Here is a 15673-nt window from a genome sequence, read left to right as displayed (position 1 = left end):
ACAATTTATTTGTTCAGCTGTTGATGGATTCTTACTTCATTTTCAACTTCTCATTATTACAAAGATGCCGTAAGCATTGTGCATGAGTCTTTGTATAGACAGATGTCTTTGTCTCGAGTGAACGTGGGCTAGTGAAACGGCTGTCTTGTGTTGGGCGTGTAGCTTCACTCTGGGCTTTTCCAGTGAGTACAGCAACAGGTAGGAGAGTTCAGTTCGCTACACTGCATGTTGGCGGCACTCCATTTCCATGGCAACCATCCTAATTGGCTTGCAAGGGGCAACTCCCTGTGGTTTCACTGTGCGTCCCTGATGACTGTCAGTGCTGAGCACACTCGTGAGTTATTCTCCTGTATTTACGCCTTTCTTCGTTACATTGAGTCTGAATCTTTCCATAGAGGATTTGAACGACAAATTGAAAGGGTGATTGTGGTTGCAAGTTAAGCCTGTTGAAATGAGCTGAGGAATTATTTCTAGGGATTAAAATCAAGGCAGGAAATGATGTCTCCTGATGCCAGCGTGGTGACCTGTCCAGAACCGCAGTAGATGTGTGAGCAGCTGCAGCTGCAGCAGGCCTTGCTGAGAGCGCATGCTGGAGAACTGCTGCATACCATGTTTGTCCTTCTGCATTCGGAGAGCAGAGCTGTCCAGGCGAGACGTCAGGCTGTGCTGTCAGGAGGTCTTGCTGTTTGTGAGTCCTGACTCGTGAGTGCTGTTCCTCTCTCATGGCAAATGGACCTGCACAGCTCTTTTCCTTGGCTGTGACTTGGGGACAGGCAGAGCAGCTTTGAGAGCTCTGTCTGTTGTGGGTGGTTTAAATAGCACATTGATTTTCATTGTAGTTTCTTACCACCTAACACGCTTTGAAATACAAAATAGCCGCTGCCCTGGGCACTGGGTCACAGGTACAGTCAACATCTGTCAGTTGCCACAAGTATCAAACCTTAGGGTCTCCTTAGCAAGAGTTTATAAAGCATGCAAGGCCTCCCTTCATATGCATGGCACTCTGGTGCCTCCTCATTTCATGTCTGGTCCCCAGAATAAACAGCCTCCCACCCCCAGCGTAGAAATCCACCCGGACAGAGGTCCTTGCTGAAGGAAATGCCGGGCAAGCCTCTCACAACACTTATGAGTTTTTGTTTTGTCTTTTTAGGCTTTTACTTCTTTTTCTGTTTGGTTTGGTTTTTTAAGACACGCTTTCTCTGTGTAACAGACAGCCCTGACTGTCCTGGAACTCACTGTGTACACCAGACTGGCCTTGAACTCACAGAGGTCTTGCTGGGATTAAGGGTATGTGTCACCATACCCAGCTAAAGATTGGGAATTTTGAACAAGGTACACAGTACACCATGATTTGGTGCACCCCTCCTGGTGTGGTAGATTTGCCAGGGAGAAGGCTCAGGGACTGCTTGGTTCTCCGCTGCCTGCATTGTTAGATGTGCCCCCATAAGCCTCAGCTGTAGTCAAGCCCCAGGGACTGTTCCTTCAGCCATTTATATAATTAATGAAGACAGCAGCGTACTCCCTGGCCTTTTATAGGTGAATAAGAGCAAGCTAAGCTTTTCTTACTACCTTTCCCCTTGTCCTCAGCCCAGCCAACACTGGGGCTGACTGTGTCACTGCTCAGATGCCACTGTTTCAGCACAAGCCTGTTCACTGTTACTATTTAGTAGTCCATTGCACATGCTCTGTTCTTCCTCCTTTCGAGTCTTCTATTCATGTGATCCATTCAGAGGGTTTCCGCAAGCTTTACTGTCAAAGCCCAGTTCCTTGTTTCATGTCTCACAGTGAGTGCCTGGTGTTCAGCCTGAAGGCTGAGGAGGCACTGGGGAGCCAGGGTAGCTGAGTGTCCCTTCTCCTTCTCCACGGACTGGGTGGTTGCCATGCCAGGCTGGTATTGGCTGGTCCCAGACCCAGTGTGACAGAGTTCCCTCAGAGCCACTTTCTGAGCATAGAGACTCAAGTCCCTGTAGCCACAGCAGGGCAGGTTCTCTTCTGTCGTCTTTATTGTCCCTGGGCTCAGGACAGTGTCCCCAGCACCCTGAACGTCAGTTATAAGCCACTAGCCATATTATGTTCATTGGGCTGATTTGAACCCATAGACTGTCCAACTGTCCAATAAGATGGGTGTCTAGTTCACAGTGTGCTTATGCCTGAGCCCTGTGTACTGGTTCAGCCATGTGTCTGCAGAGGTCTGCTCCTGGGGTATCCGCTCAGAACAAGCTCAGCTACCAGTTCACTTTCAGTACTGCCACCAATAAGAAACTGAGGCTTTAACCATGGCCTCCGGGCTGACTTAACTGTCAGGGTTAATACACAGTGGCATTTTACACCTGTGAAGTGTCATCTTTCACTTGCTGTGGAACAGTTCACCCTGCTTCTCTTTGGCTTATAGCCGGAAACTGGGACTGTTTTTGAGGGGAAGTGATGCCTGCCTGTCATCCATCGCTGGTCCTGTGCTTCCAGTCATAGGCAGCTAGAAAGCCCCGCTTCCTTCAGAACTTACACCTGCTTGCCCTGCTGCCCACCGCCCCCTCCCCACGCCGTCAGTGACATACTCACCAGGTGCAGTTCCTGTTCCTGGGGGTGATAGATAGCCCAGCCACCTCTCCTCTAGCCAACTCAGATGGCTGCAGCTCCTGCTACTCAGAGTTGCCTGGCAGGCCGGGTTGCCTTTGCATCCCTCGGGACATGTACTCTTGTTGATTCTGACACGTTGGTAGAAAAGATAGCTACTGTATCTGATCCCTGAGAATTATCCAGGATTGTATACCTGTCAGGAAAATAAAGAGCAGGGGGAGTAGACATGAAACAGAGATACAAGCTGCAAATGGAGCTGCAGCCCAGATGAGGAGAGTACAACCTCTGTGCTACGAAAGCAGCGGCCCCTCCCTCAGCATCACATATCACGCTGGGGAGATCATTCAACCCTCAGACTCGGAAAGCTGCTAGCTGGGCTGATGTTTTGTAAGATTGGGGGCATGGTCCTAAAATGCTCTTTGAGGCCAGGCATGGTAGCACATACTTTAATCCCAGCATTCTGCACTTGGGAGAGTGAGGCAGGAGGATCTCTGAGTTCCCAGTTAACCTAGGCTACATACGAACTCCCCAGGCCAGCCAAGGTGACATAGTGAGACCCTATCTCAAAACTAGAAGCAAACAACAAAACAGTCTCTTTAAAACAGGAGGCTAATTTTTCTGATACTTGTCTGTATTTAGGTTACTCTGGATAGATCTATTTTTTCATGTTCATTAATTAACTTATTACTGTGTGTGTGCCTCCTGTTTTAAAGAGACTGTTTTGTTGGCGCTGCCTTCATTTGTCTTACTTGTCTCTTATGATGAATTGCTCCCCCACATCCCAAGGTAAGGTGTAAAGACACTCTCCCAAGACCAGAACAGTCATGTGGGGCAGTCTTACGTAGCTGAGGTCTGAGCGGCTAATGTCAGTGAGTGTGAATGGGTCTTGTGAGGTGTTCAGAGGGAGAGGGTGCTTTGTTGTGTTTGTTTTTGCTCTTGAGGCAGGTTTTGCTGGGTCTGCATTGGCCAGAAACTGTGACTCAGACTGGCCATGAACTCATGGTGATTCTGCCTCCCTCTCCTTAGTGCTGGGATTATAGGCTTAAGATAGCTCATTTAAAGAAAAAAAGGGGGGGTATTACTTATGCATGTGTGTGCCTGCATGAGTTTATGTGCCCCACTTGTACGTAGGTCAGAAGAAAGTGTCAGGTGCCCTGGAATTGAAGTTGCAGGTGATGAGCCACCTTATTGGTGTTGGGAACTGAGCCTGGGTCTTTAGCAGGAGCAGTGAGCACCCTTAATCTCTGAGCCATTTCTCCAGCCTCAAATTCCTAACAGTCGGTGACTTAGTTATCAGAATCTATCAGTGCTGGGTATGTGTGTGTACAGTGTCAGGCCACAGCCACGATTCTAGGCAAAGAATGTTGCTGCCATCACTATGGAAGAAAGAGCAGGGGTGCAGGGATGGGCAAAGAAGGTCATCCTGAGTTCCCAGGAGGATAGCCACAAATTTGAGGCCAAGCCTGATCCACACAGAGAGTCCAAGGGTAGCCAGAGCTCCTTAGTGAGACCCTGGTTAAAGAGAGAAATGCTAAACAGATTTTAAGGCTCAGCTCTTCCAGTTCTGGGCTTTTTTTCTCTACACCTCCTGAATGCAGAGTGATCAGGAGAGCACTGCCCTGACCCCTGGTGGTGACAGTCACCCCTGGTGGATCCTGGGGTCCGCTGCTCAGGATACTAAGCCACCTGTGCCCATTGGGTTGCCACCTTGACACAAGCCTGGAGGAGGATACCTCATTTGAGAAGATGCCACTGTAAAACTGGCCCGTAGGCAAGCCTGTGTGGCATTGTGGCATTGTTCACTGGGGGTCGTGTCGTCGTCATCCCCCCCCATCTCCCCCCCCCCCAGCAGGTGGTCCTGGGTGTTAAAGTAATCTGAGCATCAGTAAGCAGGTTCCTCCTCCACCTTCTCTGCTTCAGTTCCTGCCTGCAGGGGTCCTGCCCTAACTTCCCTCAGGGTGGAGTACAAGTTGCATTGGCCATGCTGTTTACCACAGTGATAGCACCCCTAAGGTATGGCAGTCTTATTCTTTGCAAACTGCATCCTCACGAGTTCAGCCTTTTTTTACTTGACAAGTTTCTGTATCGAGCTTTTCCATTGTGAAAAAACATTGGTAACCTCTCCAGTGGTGTTCAAAACAAAAACAAAACAAAACAAAAAAATGAAGCAAGGAAGTCTGGTGCCCTTGGAAAGAAACTTGAGCTGAAATCCCAGCAGGGAGGTAGGGTCCTGCCTCCTGCACTCTGCTGCCCTCAGGAGGGTTATTTACGCCAGAGTGCACCTCCACACCCCTTGGGCCTTCCTTCCCACCTCACTCAGTTCAGAAAGATCCCTTTCCACTCCCTCTCCAAGGAAAAGGCCTCCCTCCCCCACGAAGGGATTCTCTACCCAAGTATCCCCTGGCCCAGGACTTCCCAAGGAACAACTTGCCCAAAGGCTGTTCCTCCCCACCTCCCCACTGTCCTGGTGGCTGAGAACCACAGCCCTCCACTTCAGTGGTTGCTTCCCCTCCCCCAGGTCATTCCTCTGAAGGGTACCTAACTCAGGCTCTGTGAGTCCTCAGGGAAGCCCTGTAAAGGGAGCCGACCTGACCCCAAAGGTGGATTTGTAGTAAACCACTCCTCACCTCTGTGGGTGCGGGAGACTGAGGTCACACACTTACCTGTTCTGTGTGCTGGGAGGTGCCCGAGACCTTGGGTCATGTTCAAGGAGAGGGCCCTGTTTATTAGCTTTTTAACAGAGGATGGCAATGACACCTCTTCCTAGATGTTATAGCCAGACTGTCTCCAGACTGTGTGGTGGCCCTGAGGAACAGAGCAGCCAACTGAGGGTCTCTGTCCTGGGGTTAGACCTCCACCCCTGAGGAGGACTGAGTGATAGAGAGGTGGAGCCTAATCAAGGGGACCTGGAGACACTGGAGCAAAAGCCTCAGTTCAGGTGGGAGAGCTTTGCTCTCTGTTGCTGTTCCTCCTCCTGCCGTGTGCTAGGCACTGTGCTCAGGGCCTAGGACCCCACTCTCAGGAGACATACTGGTGTGGTGGCAGGTGGCTTCTCTGAGGTTACAGTTCTGTGAACATGGACACTAACAAGTATCTGTTCCCGTCTCCAGAACACCATTAGATACTTGGACACAGTTCTGCCCTGATGGGTCTAGAGTCATAACTTAGAAGTTTCTGGAAAGAGTATTGGAAGTAAGCAGATACTTATGCTCTCAGCTAGGGCCTATTGTCATGGTATACTGTTGGTATACAGCAGCGTAGTAGGGGAAGGATGAGTGGACCCACACAGAGTGACCACTGCCCCCAGCAACACAACACAGCAACTTCAGGTGGTCCTACACTCAGGGTCTTCTCTCAGGCCTGTTACAGAGCCCAGCACCGACCAGTGTGGGCAGTACTGGCACCATGAGCCGCTCTATCAGTTACCTACGTCGGAACCCTCCAGAGTTGGGCACCCACCGGACTATGTTGCTCTGGGCCAAGACTGAGAGCAGCTCATCTGAGACGCAGGCAGAGATGCAGCAGAAGCCTAGCAAGGGCTGGAGGCCAGCGCTGAGCGAAGAGCAGGCCTCTCAATATCTCCCCTCCCATGGAAACTGACCTTGCTTTCTGCCCTCCAGTGTGGGGCTGCCTTCCAGGAGGATGACATCATTGTGCTCAATGGCACCAAGGAGGACGTGGAGTTGCTGAAGAAGAGGATGGAGGAGAGACGGCTGCGGGCCAAGCTGGAGAAGGTAACGAGGGGGCTTCACTTCTGCTCCAGGGCCCACTGTAAGCTATTCTGCTGCCTTAGCAGATGCTGGGGCTGGGGAGAGGGTATATAGCTGAGTTGTCAGCCCAGGAGGTCTGGCCTCTAGAAACAAATTCAGGACTTGGCTACATTAGCCTTCATCTGCTCAGCACATGATGGTGTAGGGAGATTTTAAATGACACCTGTCCGTCAAGCACTTGCACAGAATGTGACATTAGTGAGCCCCCAGGACAAGGCAGTACTGATTTAAAGGAGCACACATGGACAACAGGTGCATCTCAGTAGTGGAGCCTGAAGCCCTAGGTTCTGTCCACAGTACAAAGAAAGAAATAGGAGGACTCATACTCCGTTTTCATAACCTTAAAGGCAAGAGTAGAAGCAGCATCTTCCCAGCAAATCTGCCTGCATTGTAGCCCAGCAGGCTTGGGGAAGGAAGTGCTAGATTTTTTTTTTTTTAAGTTGGCATGCAAAGCAGTGGAATTCATTGGGGCTGTAGGTTTGGTTTTTTTTTTTTTTTTTTTTTTTTTTTAGATTAGGCTCAAGGAAAACTTGGGCCTATCCTTTGTTTTTACTAAGGTGGAAATCCAGATGTGGCACACCTGTAATTTTATGTTCCTAAAGTAGAGTCAGGAGAGAAAGTTGAAGGCCAGTTTGGAGACCCAGGGGCCCAGAGTGTGGCTCAGTGGTAGAATACCTTCACAGAGGCACGGGTTTGACCCCAGCACTGAAACAAGCAAAAGCTACGAAGGCAAATGCTAGAAGTGTTGTAACTATAGCAGTAAGGAGAGTGGGAACACGGGGGAGGGGGCCGGCATTAAATTGGCCTACAGCTGCCAGTGCCGTCCACGGGGCTAGGGCTGCAGGGACAGAAGGCAATGCCGTCCACGGGGCTAGGACTGCAGGGACGGAAGGCAGTGCCATCCACGAGGCTAGGGCTGCAGGGACGGAAGACAGTGCCGTCCACGGGGCTAGGGCTGCAGGGATGGAAGACAGTGCCGTCCACGGGGCTAGGGCTGCAGGGACGGAAGGCAGTGTCGTTCACGGGGCTAGGACTGCAGGGACGGAAGACATGTCATCCGCGGGGCTAGAGCTGCGGAGACAGAAGGGACTGCAGAACTTTGCTTATGCATTTTAGTTGTAGAAGAAAAGAACAGAATCACATCAGCCACATGTGATGATACTTCACGGTTGTGAGGCTTAGAAGGCTGATGGTCACACATGGGGCACAGACTCGGGAGAAGCCAAATCCGTTCTCATTTCCTCCTTTATCATCTTAGAAAGTTGTGCATGTAATGTTCCATAACACTAGGAATTGTGGGCAACTCTGAAATTAGATGCCACAGAAATGCTCTGTGGAACTGTTTATAAGATAGTAGCAGCATTCCTGAGAATACTGTAGGTCTCTGGGTCATTTAAGCTGTGTGTGGAGGTTAAAAACAAACATTTTGTGTGTGTGTGTGTTTGTGTGTGTGTGTGTTAATTCTAAATTACTAAATTTTTAAATTTAGTAAATTACTTTACTAAATTACTCTGCACTTGCCATCATAGGAGCATAGAAAAGCCTAGAGTATCTGACAAGAGACAGCAGCCTAAGGACAAATTTGCTTGATTTTTGCTGTCCTTGGTCTGTTGTTTTTTTTTTTTTCTTTAAATGCAGAGAGGGGTGTTGTGTGCTAAAAACAGCAGCTAGAGAGCTGCGGGGAGCCCTGGGTGACTGTGCTGTCAGGGCGTCATGCCAAGTCCTGTAGAGCCCAGTGGGACTAGATCCCCTCTGCAGCCTCCTCAGCAGAGCCTCTGTGAACACGCTTAGATACTGCTACCAAGATACAAAATATTTCCCAAATATCCTTACCTGCAGACAGGGCTCAGCGTTTCTGCATGCCTCCTGCTTTGAAACAGCTCAGCCGTAAAAACTGGAGGGCTAAAAACTGGGCATCTGCCTCTGGTTCTGTTTCATGTGCTTGGGGTGTGTAGACACTTAGTGTGTGCACACACTCAAAAGCAGGAGCCCAATGTCAGGTATCTCCCTCTGTCACTCCGCTCTGTGACCTTGACAGCATCTCTCACTAAGCCAGAAGACCACCGTTTCACTTTGGCTGGCTGACTAGCAGATTCTCAGGATCCCAGTCTCTACCAGCCAGTGCTGATTTACAGGCCGAGCGCAGTCATGTCCGGCTTTCTGCGTGGTGCTTCTGCACTGAGACATCAGCCCTCACACGGTTGCTTGTGTGCATTCCATGTGTGAAACAGTTTCTTGTGGTTTTATTTTTCAAATGCTTTGAATCATACTGTGTATATATATCAGACATTGAAGGCCACCGCCAAGAAAGGTCTTTGGTTTAGCGTTTGTAAAAAATGAGGGCCTTCCAAAATAATTATTTTGTTTTACTTTTTATTTTAGAGACAGGGTCTCATGATGCCCAGGCTGGCCTTGAACTTGCTGGTCTTAAACACATGATTTTCTTATCTCCTCCCCAGTGGCTGAGACAGCAGGTGTACTGCCTGGCTTGGCTGTGTCTCTTTGGAGCCCTTTTTTGGGGGGTTTTATGGAAATGACATTTTAAAGAAAATTATAAACAGTCCTAGTCATTTGTGCAATTGAGTGTCATTGCACAATGGTCAGCCTTTTGAGGATTGGCCAATAACTATTGTACTAACCCAGCATCTAAAAATCTAACGAGAGTAATCTAGTTTAAATCAGCTAACATTCCTCTGTGTGAGCCCCCAAGCCTCATAGCTAAACAAACATCACAGTTTGACAGCTTTCTAACTGCGTTCCCAGAGTAAATAGGATTCTGTGTATGTTCATGCATGTAGAGTTTATGTTGCTGTTTAACTGCCCTTTTGTGTACGATGGTCACCGGAAATACTGACCTTCTGTGTGTGTGGTGTGGTGCTGAGGATCAAACTCAGGACCTCATGAGCACCAGGTGGGTGCTGTGCCAGTAAGCACCATCCCCAACGTCTGACGTTGACTCCTCATTGAAATGTATTGTTTTCATTTAAAAGTTTGAGACAAAAGAGCTGGAACCAATCAGCCCACAGACAGCTCATCCTGAGAGAGATGTGTCAGGCCATCAGAGAGGACTCTGGGCCCTAGGCAGGCCCACTGCCTCTGTGGTCCACTCCATCTGAGCATACCTCTATCTTAGATACTGTTCTGTCACTGTGCTAAAACACAATGGCCAAAGGCAACTTACCGAAGGAAGGATTTATTGTGGCTCACAGTTCCAGAGGGAAAGTCCGTCCTGGTGGGAGGCTTGGCCACTTGCTCCAGGCATGTCAGCAAAGTAGGAAGCTGAGCCTTCATTTACACTCAGAAGTAGAGTGAACTGGAAGTGGGGTGAAGCTGTATACCTTCAAAGCTCACCCCCACTCATATACCCCCACTTCTGAAGGTTCCATAAACTCCCAAACACATCACCTATTGAGGAACAAATGTTCAGAACCCGAGCCTCTGGGGGGTGTCCTTATTGAAACCACCACAGCCTTCAGTAGCTTCTCTCTTCTTACAGAGAACAAAGAAACCGAAGACAGCTGAGTGTGTCTCCAAGGCGGGTGTTGCAGACGGTAAGAGATTGGGGTGTGGGCTGTGTCCTGTGTCACCAGGGCCTGGCTCTGCTTTACTCAAGGTTTGTTTTGCTGACTTTGTCTTTTACAGACTCTGCAGGACCATCCAAAGTGAAGGCTGGCAAGCCTGAAGAGGCGGACCCCGATCCTAGAGAGAAGAAAAGCAACTTGGCTTCCAGGGACACAGGTGGGTCTTACTGAGCCAGCAAAGACCTGAGAAAGTTGGGAAGCCAGAGCCAAGGGATGAGAAAACTTGGGCTTTTCCCAGTAATTTATAGGTGGTTTCCTGTGTCCTCTGAATTAAAATGTAGCCTCACATTCCAGCCTGGAGCCCTGCTGACCCAAAAGATTCTGGACACAAATCCTGTCTTTTTCTTACTGCTGAGCAAGGTTATGGTCTCACAGCAGGCAGCCACATAGAGACACACTGTGTGGAGGGCTCCGGGCGCTCAGAACCTTACTCGGCTCCCTCGTCCCTGTGCTCCAGCATAGAGATGTCCTTTCTCTCCACCTGCCTCCTGGCCAAGTGCAAGAGCTGCTCCAAAACTCAGCGTCTTTACAACAGGCTGGTGGCAGAGGATGGGTCAACCACGGGGCCAGACCAGCCCAGGTTATGTGGTGAGTTCCAGGTCAGCCAGGGCTATGCACTTAGTCTCTTTCTCTGTGTGTGTGTCTCTCTCTGTCTCCATCTCTGTCTCTCTCTCTCTCTCTCTCTTGGTTTTTCAAGACAAGGTTTTTCTGTGTATTCCTGGCTGTCCTGGAACCCCCTCTGTAGACCAGGCTGGCCTCAAACTCAGATCTGCCTGCCTCTATCTCCCAAGTGCTGGGATTAAGGGTGTGCTCCACCACTGCCCAGCTAGACTATCTCAAAAAGAAAAAAGCAAGGGCTGGAAAGCTGTTTCAGCTGTTAAGAGCCAGTACTGTTCTTGTGGAGGACCCGAATTCTGTTCCCAGCACCCATATCTGACAGCTAACAACCACTTGTCACTCCATCTCCATATCTGACACCCTCTTCTGGTCTCCACAGGCACATGTACGAATGTGGCATAGATTCACACGTACACATACACAAACACATAAAGAGAAAAAGGGAAAGCAAGAAAGGAAAATATTTATGCTGTGTCTGGTGGCACAGGCCTGTGGTTCTAGCTACTCAGGAGCAGAAGCAGGAAGATAAAAAGTTTGAGGCCAGCTACAATTCTGTATCAAAATAAAACACAGAAAGGGAGCTGGGGCTGTAGCTCAGTGGTGGAGAACCTGTTTAGCATGGATGCTGAGCTCAGTGGTGGAGAACCCGTTTAGCATGGATGCTGAGCTCAGTGGTGGAGAACCTGTTTAGGATGGATGAGGTCCTGGGTCCATTGCCCAGCACTGCAAAGAAAACTAAGATTACAGTTATTTTACAAGAAGAAAAGTGCAGGTTTGTCAGGTAAAAGGCAATGAGATGTCCCACATAAGCAGTGGCCAGTGGGGCCCATCTTGGCCCTCCATCAGGATAGGCCACTGACACTCCTGGTCCCCTCTTCCTGAGTGCTAAGGAACTGGGCATGGCTTGGTGCCAGCACACAGTGTTAGCAAGGCCTTGAGGGATTAGGGCTCTGTCGAGCTTGTAGGAGAGACTATTGAGAGTCTGTGCTTTAAGCCAGACATGTTAGCGTGGGACTGCTTGGAAGGCAGAGTCAGGAGAATGACCCCAAGTTCAAAGCCAGACTGGTCTACATAGTGAATTCTGAGTCAGCCAGGGCTACGTAGTGAGATTCTAAAATAAATTTATTTACTATATTGGTATGGGAGGTCCTTTTGTCTGTGTGTTGCTTTTATTGGTTAATGAATAAAGAAACTGCCTTGACCTATTGATAGAGCAGAACTTAGGTAGGCGGGGGAAACTGGACAAAATGCTGGGAGGAAGAAGGTAGAGTCAGAGAGACGCCGTGGATCCACCACTGGAGATAGACATGCTAAAACTGCTGGTAGGCCATGACCTCGTGGTGATGCACAGATTACTAAAAGTGGACTAAATTAAGATGTAAGAATTAGCCAATAAAAAGTTAGAGCTAATGGGCCAAGCAGTGTTTTAATTAATACAGTTTCTGTGTGATTATTTCGGTTCTGGGCGGCCGGGAAGAACAAGCGTCTTCTTTCAACACTCTGTCGTGGGCAGGGAATGCAGCTCAGTTGTTGGAGCACTTGCGGAGTGTGCACAACGCCCTAGGCGCTCTTAGCAGCACTGTGTAAATGGCATGGCAGCTCATTCCCATAATCTCGACCCTCGGGAGATGGGGGCCAAAGGGTCAGAACTCAAGGCAGTCTTGGCTTCACATGAGTTTCAGGATGTCCTGGGCTGCCTGAGACCCTGCCCCTGTGCTTCAGCTTTTCTTTCCGCATAGTAGCAAAATGCTGGGAGACTGGGGAAACAGCATGCCTGACTTGTTCCCTTTAAAAGTTCAATGTTTGGCCTGGTGGTTGTGGTGCACACCTTTAATCCCAGCAGTCAGGAGGCAGAGACAGGCGGATCTCTGTGAGTTGTGAGTTCAAGGCCAACCTGGTCTACAGTGAGTTCCAGGACAGCCAGGGCTATACAGAGAAACTATGTCTCATAAAATAAAGACAAAACAAAAAAAGTTGATGTTGGAGTGATCTTTAGTCCCAGCCTTACAGATTTTGTCTTTGTTTTCTAGCAACTAACGGGAAAGCTGGGAAAGCCCCATGCGGGGCCCTGAAGAGGTCCATCGCGAACAGTGACGAATCTGAAACCTACAAGTCCATCTTCACGAGCCACAGCTCTGCCAAGCGCTCCAAGGAGGAGTCTGCGCACTGGGTCACCCACACGTCCTACTGCTTCTAAAGCAGGACCGCAGCCCCTCCCCGCAGGGCTCCTCCCCGTGGCCTGTGCCACGCTGCCTGATGCAGCACCATGTTATAAAGCTGTCCTCTCCGATCTTCCACCTGTGTGGTCACTCGCCATGAGGTGTGTGGGTCCCAGGGAGGGTGAGGAGCCTTGCAGCGTAACCACAGCCTCCCTACAGGCTGTACCTCTTGCTTAGCCTGGCGACTCTGCTTATTACATTGAAGCCGGCTTCATTTTCTAAAATTGTAATTGGTCAAGGAAGTAATGACAATGAGTTTAGCTTAGGACAGACTTCCAGCTGTCAGCCCTTGCTCCTGGTGGCTTCTTCTGGTACAAGGACATCAAAGAAGAATCCAGATACCTGACTGAGTAGTATACAATAAAGCCCTTTCCTCTCATTTCCTTTCTTCCTCTTTTATCTTGGTAAGGAAATGACAGCCATCAAAGTGACAGGCAGACAGGAATGACACCTTTTCCACCTTCACAGTTGTAGTTGACCCTCTATGAGACTGCTCACGGGAGCAGGACAGAACTGCCTCTTCTGCGCTGGGCAGATAGCTCACTCAGTAGATAAGCACTTGCCACACACACTTGGGAACTAAAGTTTGGATCCCCAGAACCTTAAACAGGTGAGCACTATGGCCTGTGGTCCCAGCCCTTGTATGGCAGAGCTGGGCCCCCAAGCAAGGTGCTCACAGGCTCAGGTTGGGGGAAAACCTGTCTCAGTAACCAGAATGCTGTGCAGCTAAGATGCCCAGTGTCAGCCTTGGGTTCCCCCTGTATGCTGTATGCCTGCAGGTGTGCAAACCACAGAAACACTAAAGCCCCTACTCCCAAACCAAGCGTGGTAGCACTCTGTAATGGAAGCCCTCAGGCTGAGGCAGGAAGGTCACTGAGATGTCAAAGCTGGCATCTCATAAAATAAGTATTTCCAAGTAGAAATACTTGGGAGGTTTTGGATTTTGTTTTTGAGAGATGGCCTCACCTTAGATCTGAGCTGACTGACTTCACACTGAAGATCTTCCCGACTCAGCCTCCCAAGTGCTGGATTACAGCATATATCTAACGTGAGGTTTTCACTGAGAATTAACCTGGACTAAGCATGTAGCTCATGAGGTGGCGTGTCTGCTGGGCACACACAAAGCCCTCGTTCCATCCCCAGCACTACATAATCTAGGTGTGACAGGCACCTGTCATCCCAGCATTTGGGAGGTGCAGGCAGGTGGATAAGAAGTTCGAGGCTGTCCCTAGCAAGTTTTATGCAAACCTGGAATACATGAGACCATGTCTTAAAAAATAATGAATTTTTATTGTGTGCTTTTCCCAAACAAAGCTGAATTAGCTGTTTAATTTCTCTGAATTATTTGTAGTACAGTGAGAAACTATTTTAGAGGGTTTTTTTTCCTGTTAAATTCTCATAACAGGGCTGGAGAGATGGCTCGGAGGTTAAGAGCACTGGCCACTCTCCCAGTGTCCTGAGTTCAATTCCCAGCAACCACATGATAGCTCATAACCATCCATGAGATCTGGTGCCCTTTTCTGGCCTTGCAGACATACATGCAGGCAGAACACTGTGTGCATAATTAATAAATCTTTTTAAAGAAATCTCATACCATTCTCATTATTTGACTAGGGTTTTTGTTTTGTTTTATCAAAAGTGGGCTTTTGATAAAAAGAGGAAGCAGTGTCATTGAACTTACATTTTTCTCCTGTTTTCTCTTATTATATCTTTACAAAGAAAACAGCCTCTTACGCTGTGTTTTATTAATTACAGCCTTCAAGTTATTTGATGACTTTTGAAAACCACTTTCACATTTCTCAGCCTTGAAACTTTGGTGTCTCCAGGCCTCTAGCCTCAGAACTTTCCACAGATTTCTGCCTGGGCTTTGTGGCTCCTCCCTTGTCCTGCCCCAGAGGGGACCCTTGAGGTCCTACCCCAGCCTGTGTGGTTAGGACAGGCATGGCCTCCCTGAGGGCAGCTGGTTGAGCTTCCCGGTGAGAAGCCCTGCTGCACCAGACTGAAGAGCCAGCCCCTCTCTGGGACCCTGGAGCTGAGCTCCACCCTCAGCTCCACCCACCACCCGAGTCAGGACATCTGCTGCCTGCCTGGCCTTCCCCTGGTCCTGTGAACACGCTGAGGGAAAGGGAATTCTGGGATCCTCCCCTCAGGCACACATCAATGTTTCCGGATAGCTGAAATCCAGTGTGCCAGCTGTGGTGAGCTGTGTCGTATGGAGCCATCTGGTGCAAATGCAGCCTGTCTTCCCATACGGTATCACCAAACAGCTACCAAATGCCAGAGCTGACTTCAAAAGCAGGCCCTGCAGACATGAATACCTCACCCCTGCAAAACCTTCACCACAGCAGTTTTCCAGATCTTGCTCAGGGCCTGACAAGGCGGAGCCTTTCAACAGGCAGCGCTGAACCCCTAGTAGCCCGCAGCCTTAAGCGCCAGGGCCATCTACTCCTGGAGGCCCTTGTAGCTGAAGGATAGGAGCTCCGGGAGCATGCAGCCTAGGGCCTGCATCTCTCCAAACCTGAACTGGTAGGAGCCCCACAGAAGCCAAAGCTGTGCCCTAGGGGAATGTCCCTGTGGCTCACTTAGCCACTGGCCCCTTGACAGATGAGTCTATAGAACCTGTGTCATAGTTGGAGGCAGCGAGAGTGTGAGCAGAAAGTCGTGTGTGTGTGTGTGTGTGTGTATGTGTGCACATGCGCACGCACTCACAGGCGCATATGTGAGTACATGGAGACCAGAGATCAGCCTTGGGTACTGTCCCTCAGATGTGGTCCACTTGGATCATCTCTCACTGGCCCAGAACTCCACAAACACTTAGACTGGGTTGGGTGACCAGCACGCCCAGGCTTGGCCTGTCCCTGCCTCCCCAGCCCTGCAATGGTAAGTACACCACGGCACCCAGCTTTCT

At 49.5% G+C, this 15673-nt stretch overlaps 1 protein-coding gene across 1 annotated transcript in view; it reads left to right on the top strand.

The window, feature by feature from the left end:
- Rtf2 (replication termination factor 2) overlaps nucleotides 1-13144 on the top strand; it is a 28923-nt gene extending 15779 nt beyond the window's left edge. Inside the window, exons 6-9 of the mRNA XM_038331864.1 lie at nucleotides 6198-6311; nucleotides 9844-9898; nucleotides 9990-10085; nucleotides 12577-13144. Coding sequence (XP_038187792.1) covers nucleotides 6198-6311; nucleotides 9844-9898; nucleotides 9990-10085; nucleotides 12577-12743 — 432 coding nt within the window. The 3' untranslated portion in view covers nucleotides 12744-13144. The remainder of the gene's footprint in view (nucleotides 1-6197; nucleotides 6312-9843; nucleotides 9899-9989; nucleotides 10086-12576) is intronic.
- The last annotated feature ends 2529 nt before the right edge of the window (nucleotides 13145-15673 follow it).

Source organism: Arvicola amphibius, chromosome 5, assembly GCF_903992535.2.
Source record: "Arvicola amphibius chromosome 5, mArvAmp1.2, whole genome shotgun sequence".
NCBI lineage: Eukaryota > Metazoa > Chordata > Mammalia > Rodentia > Cricetidae > Arvicola > Arvicola amphibius.
Note: the sequence above shows the minus strand (reverse complement) of the source record. Positions and strands in the feature narration are given on the sequence as shown.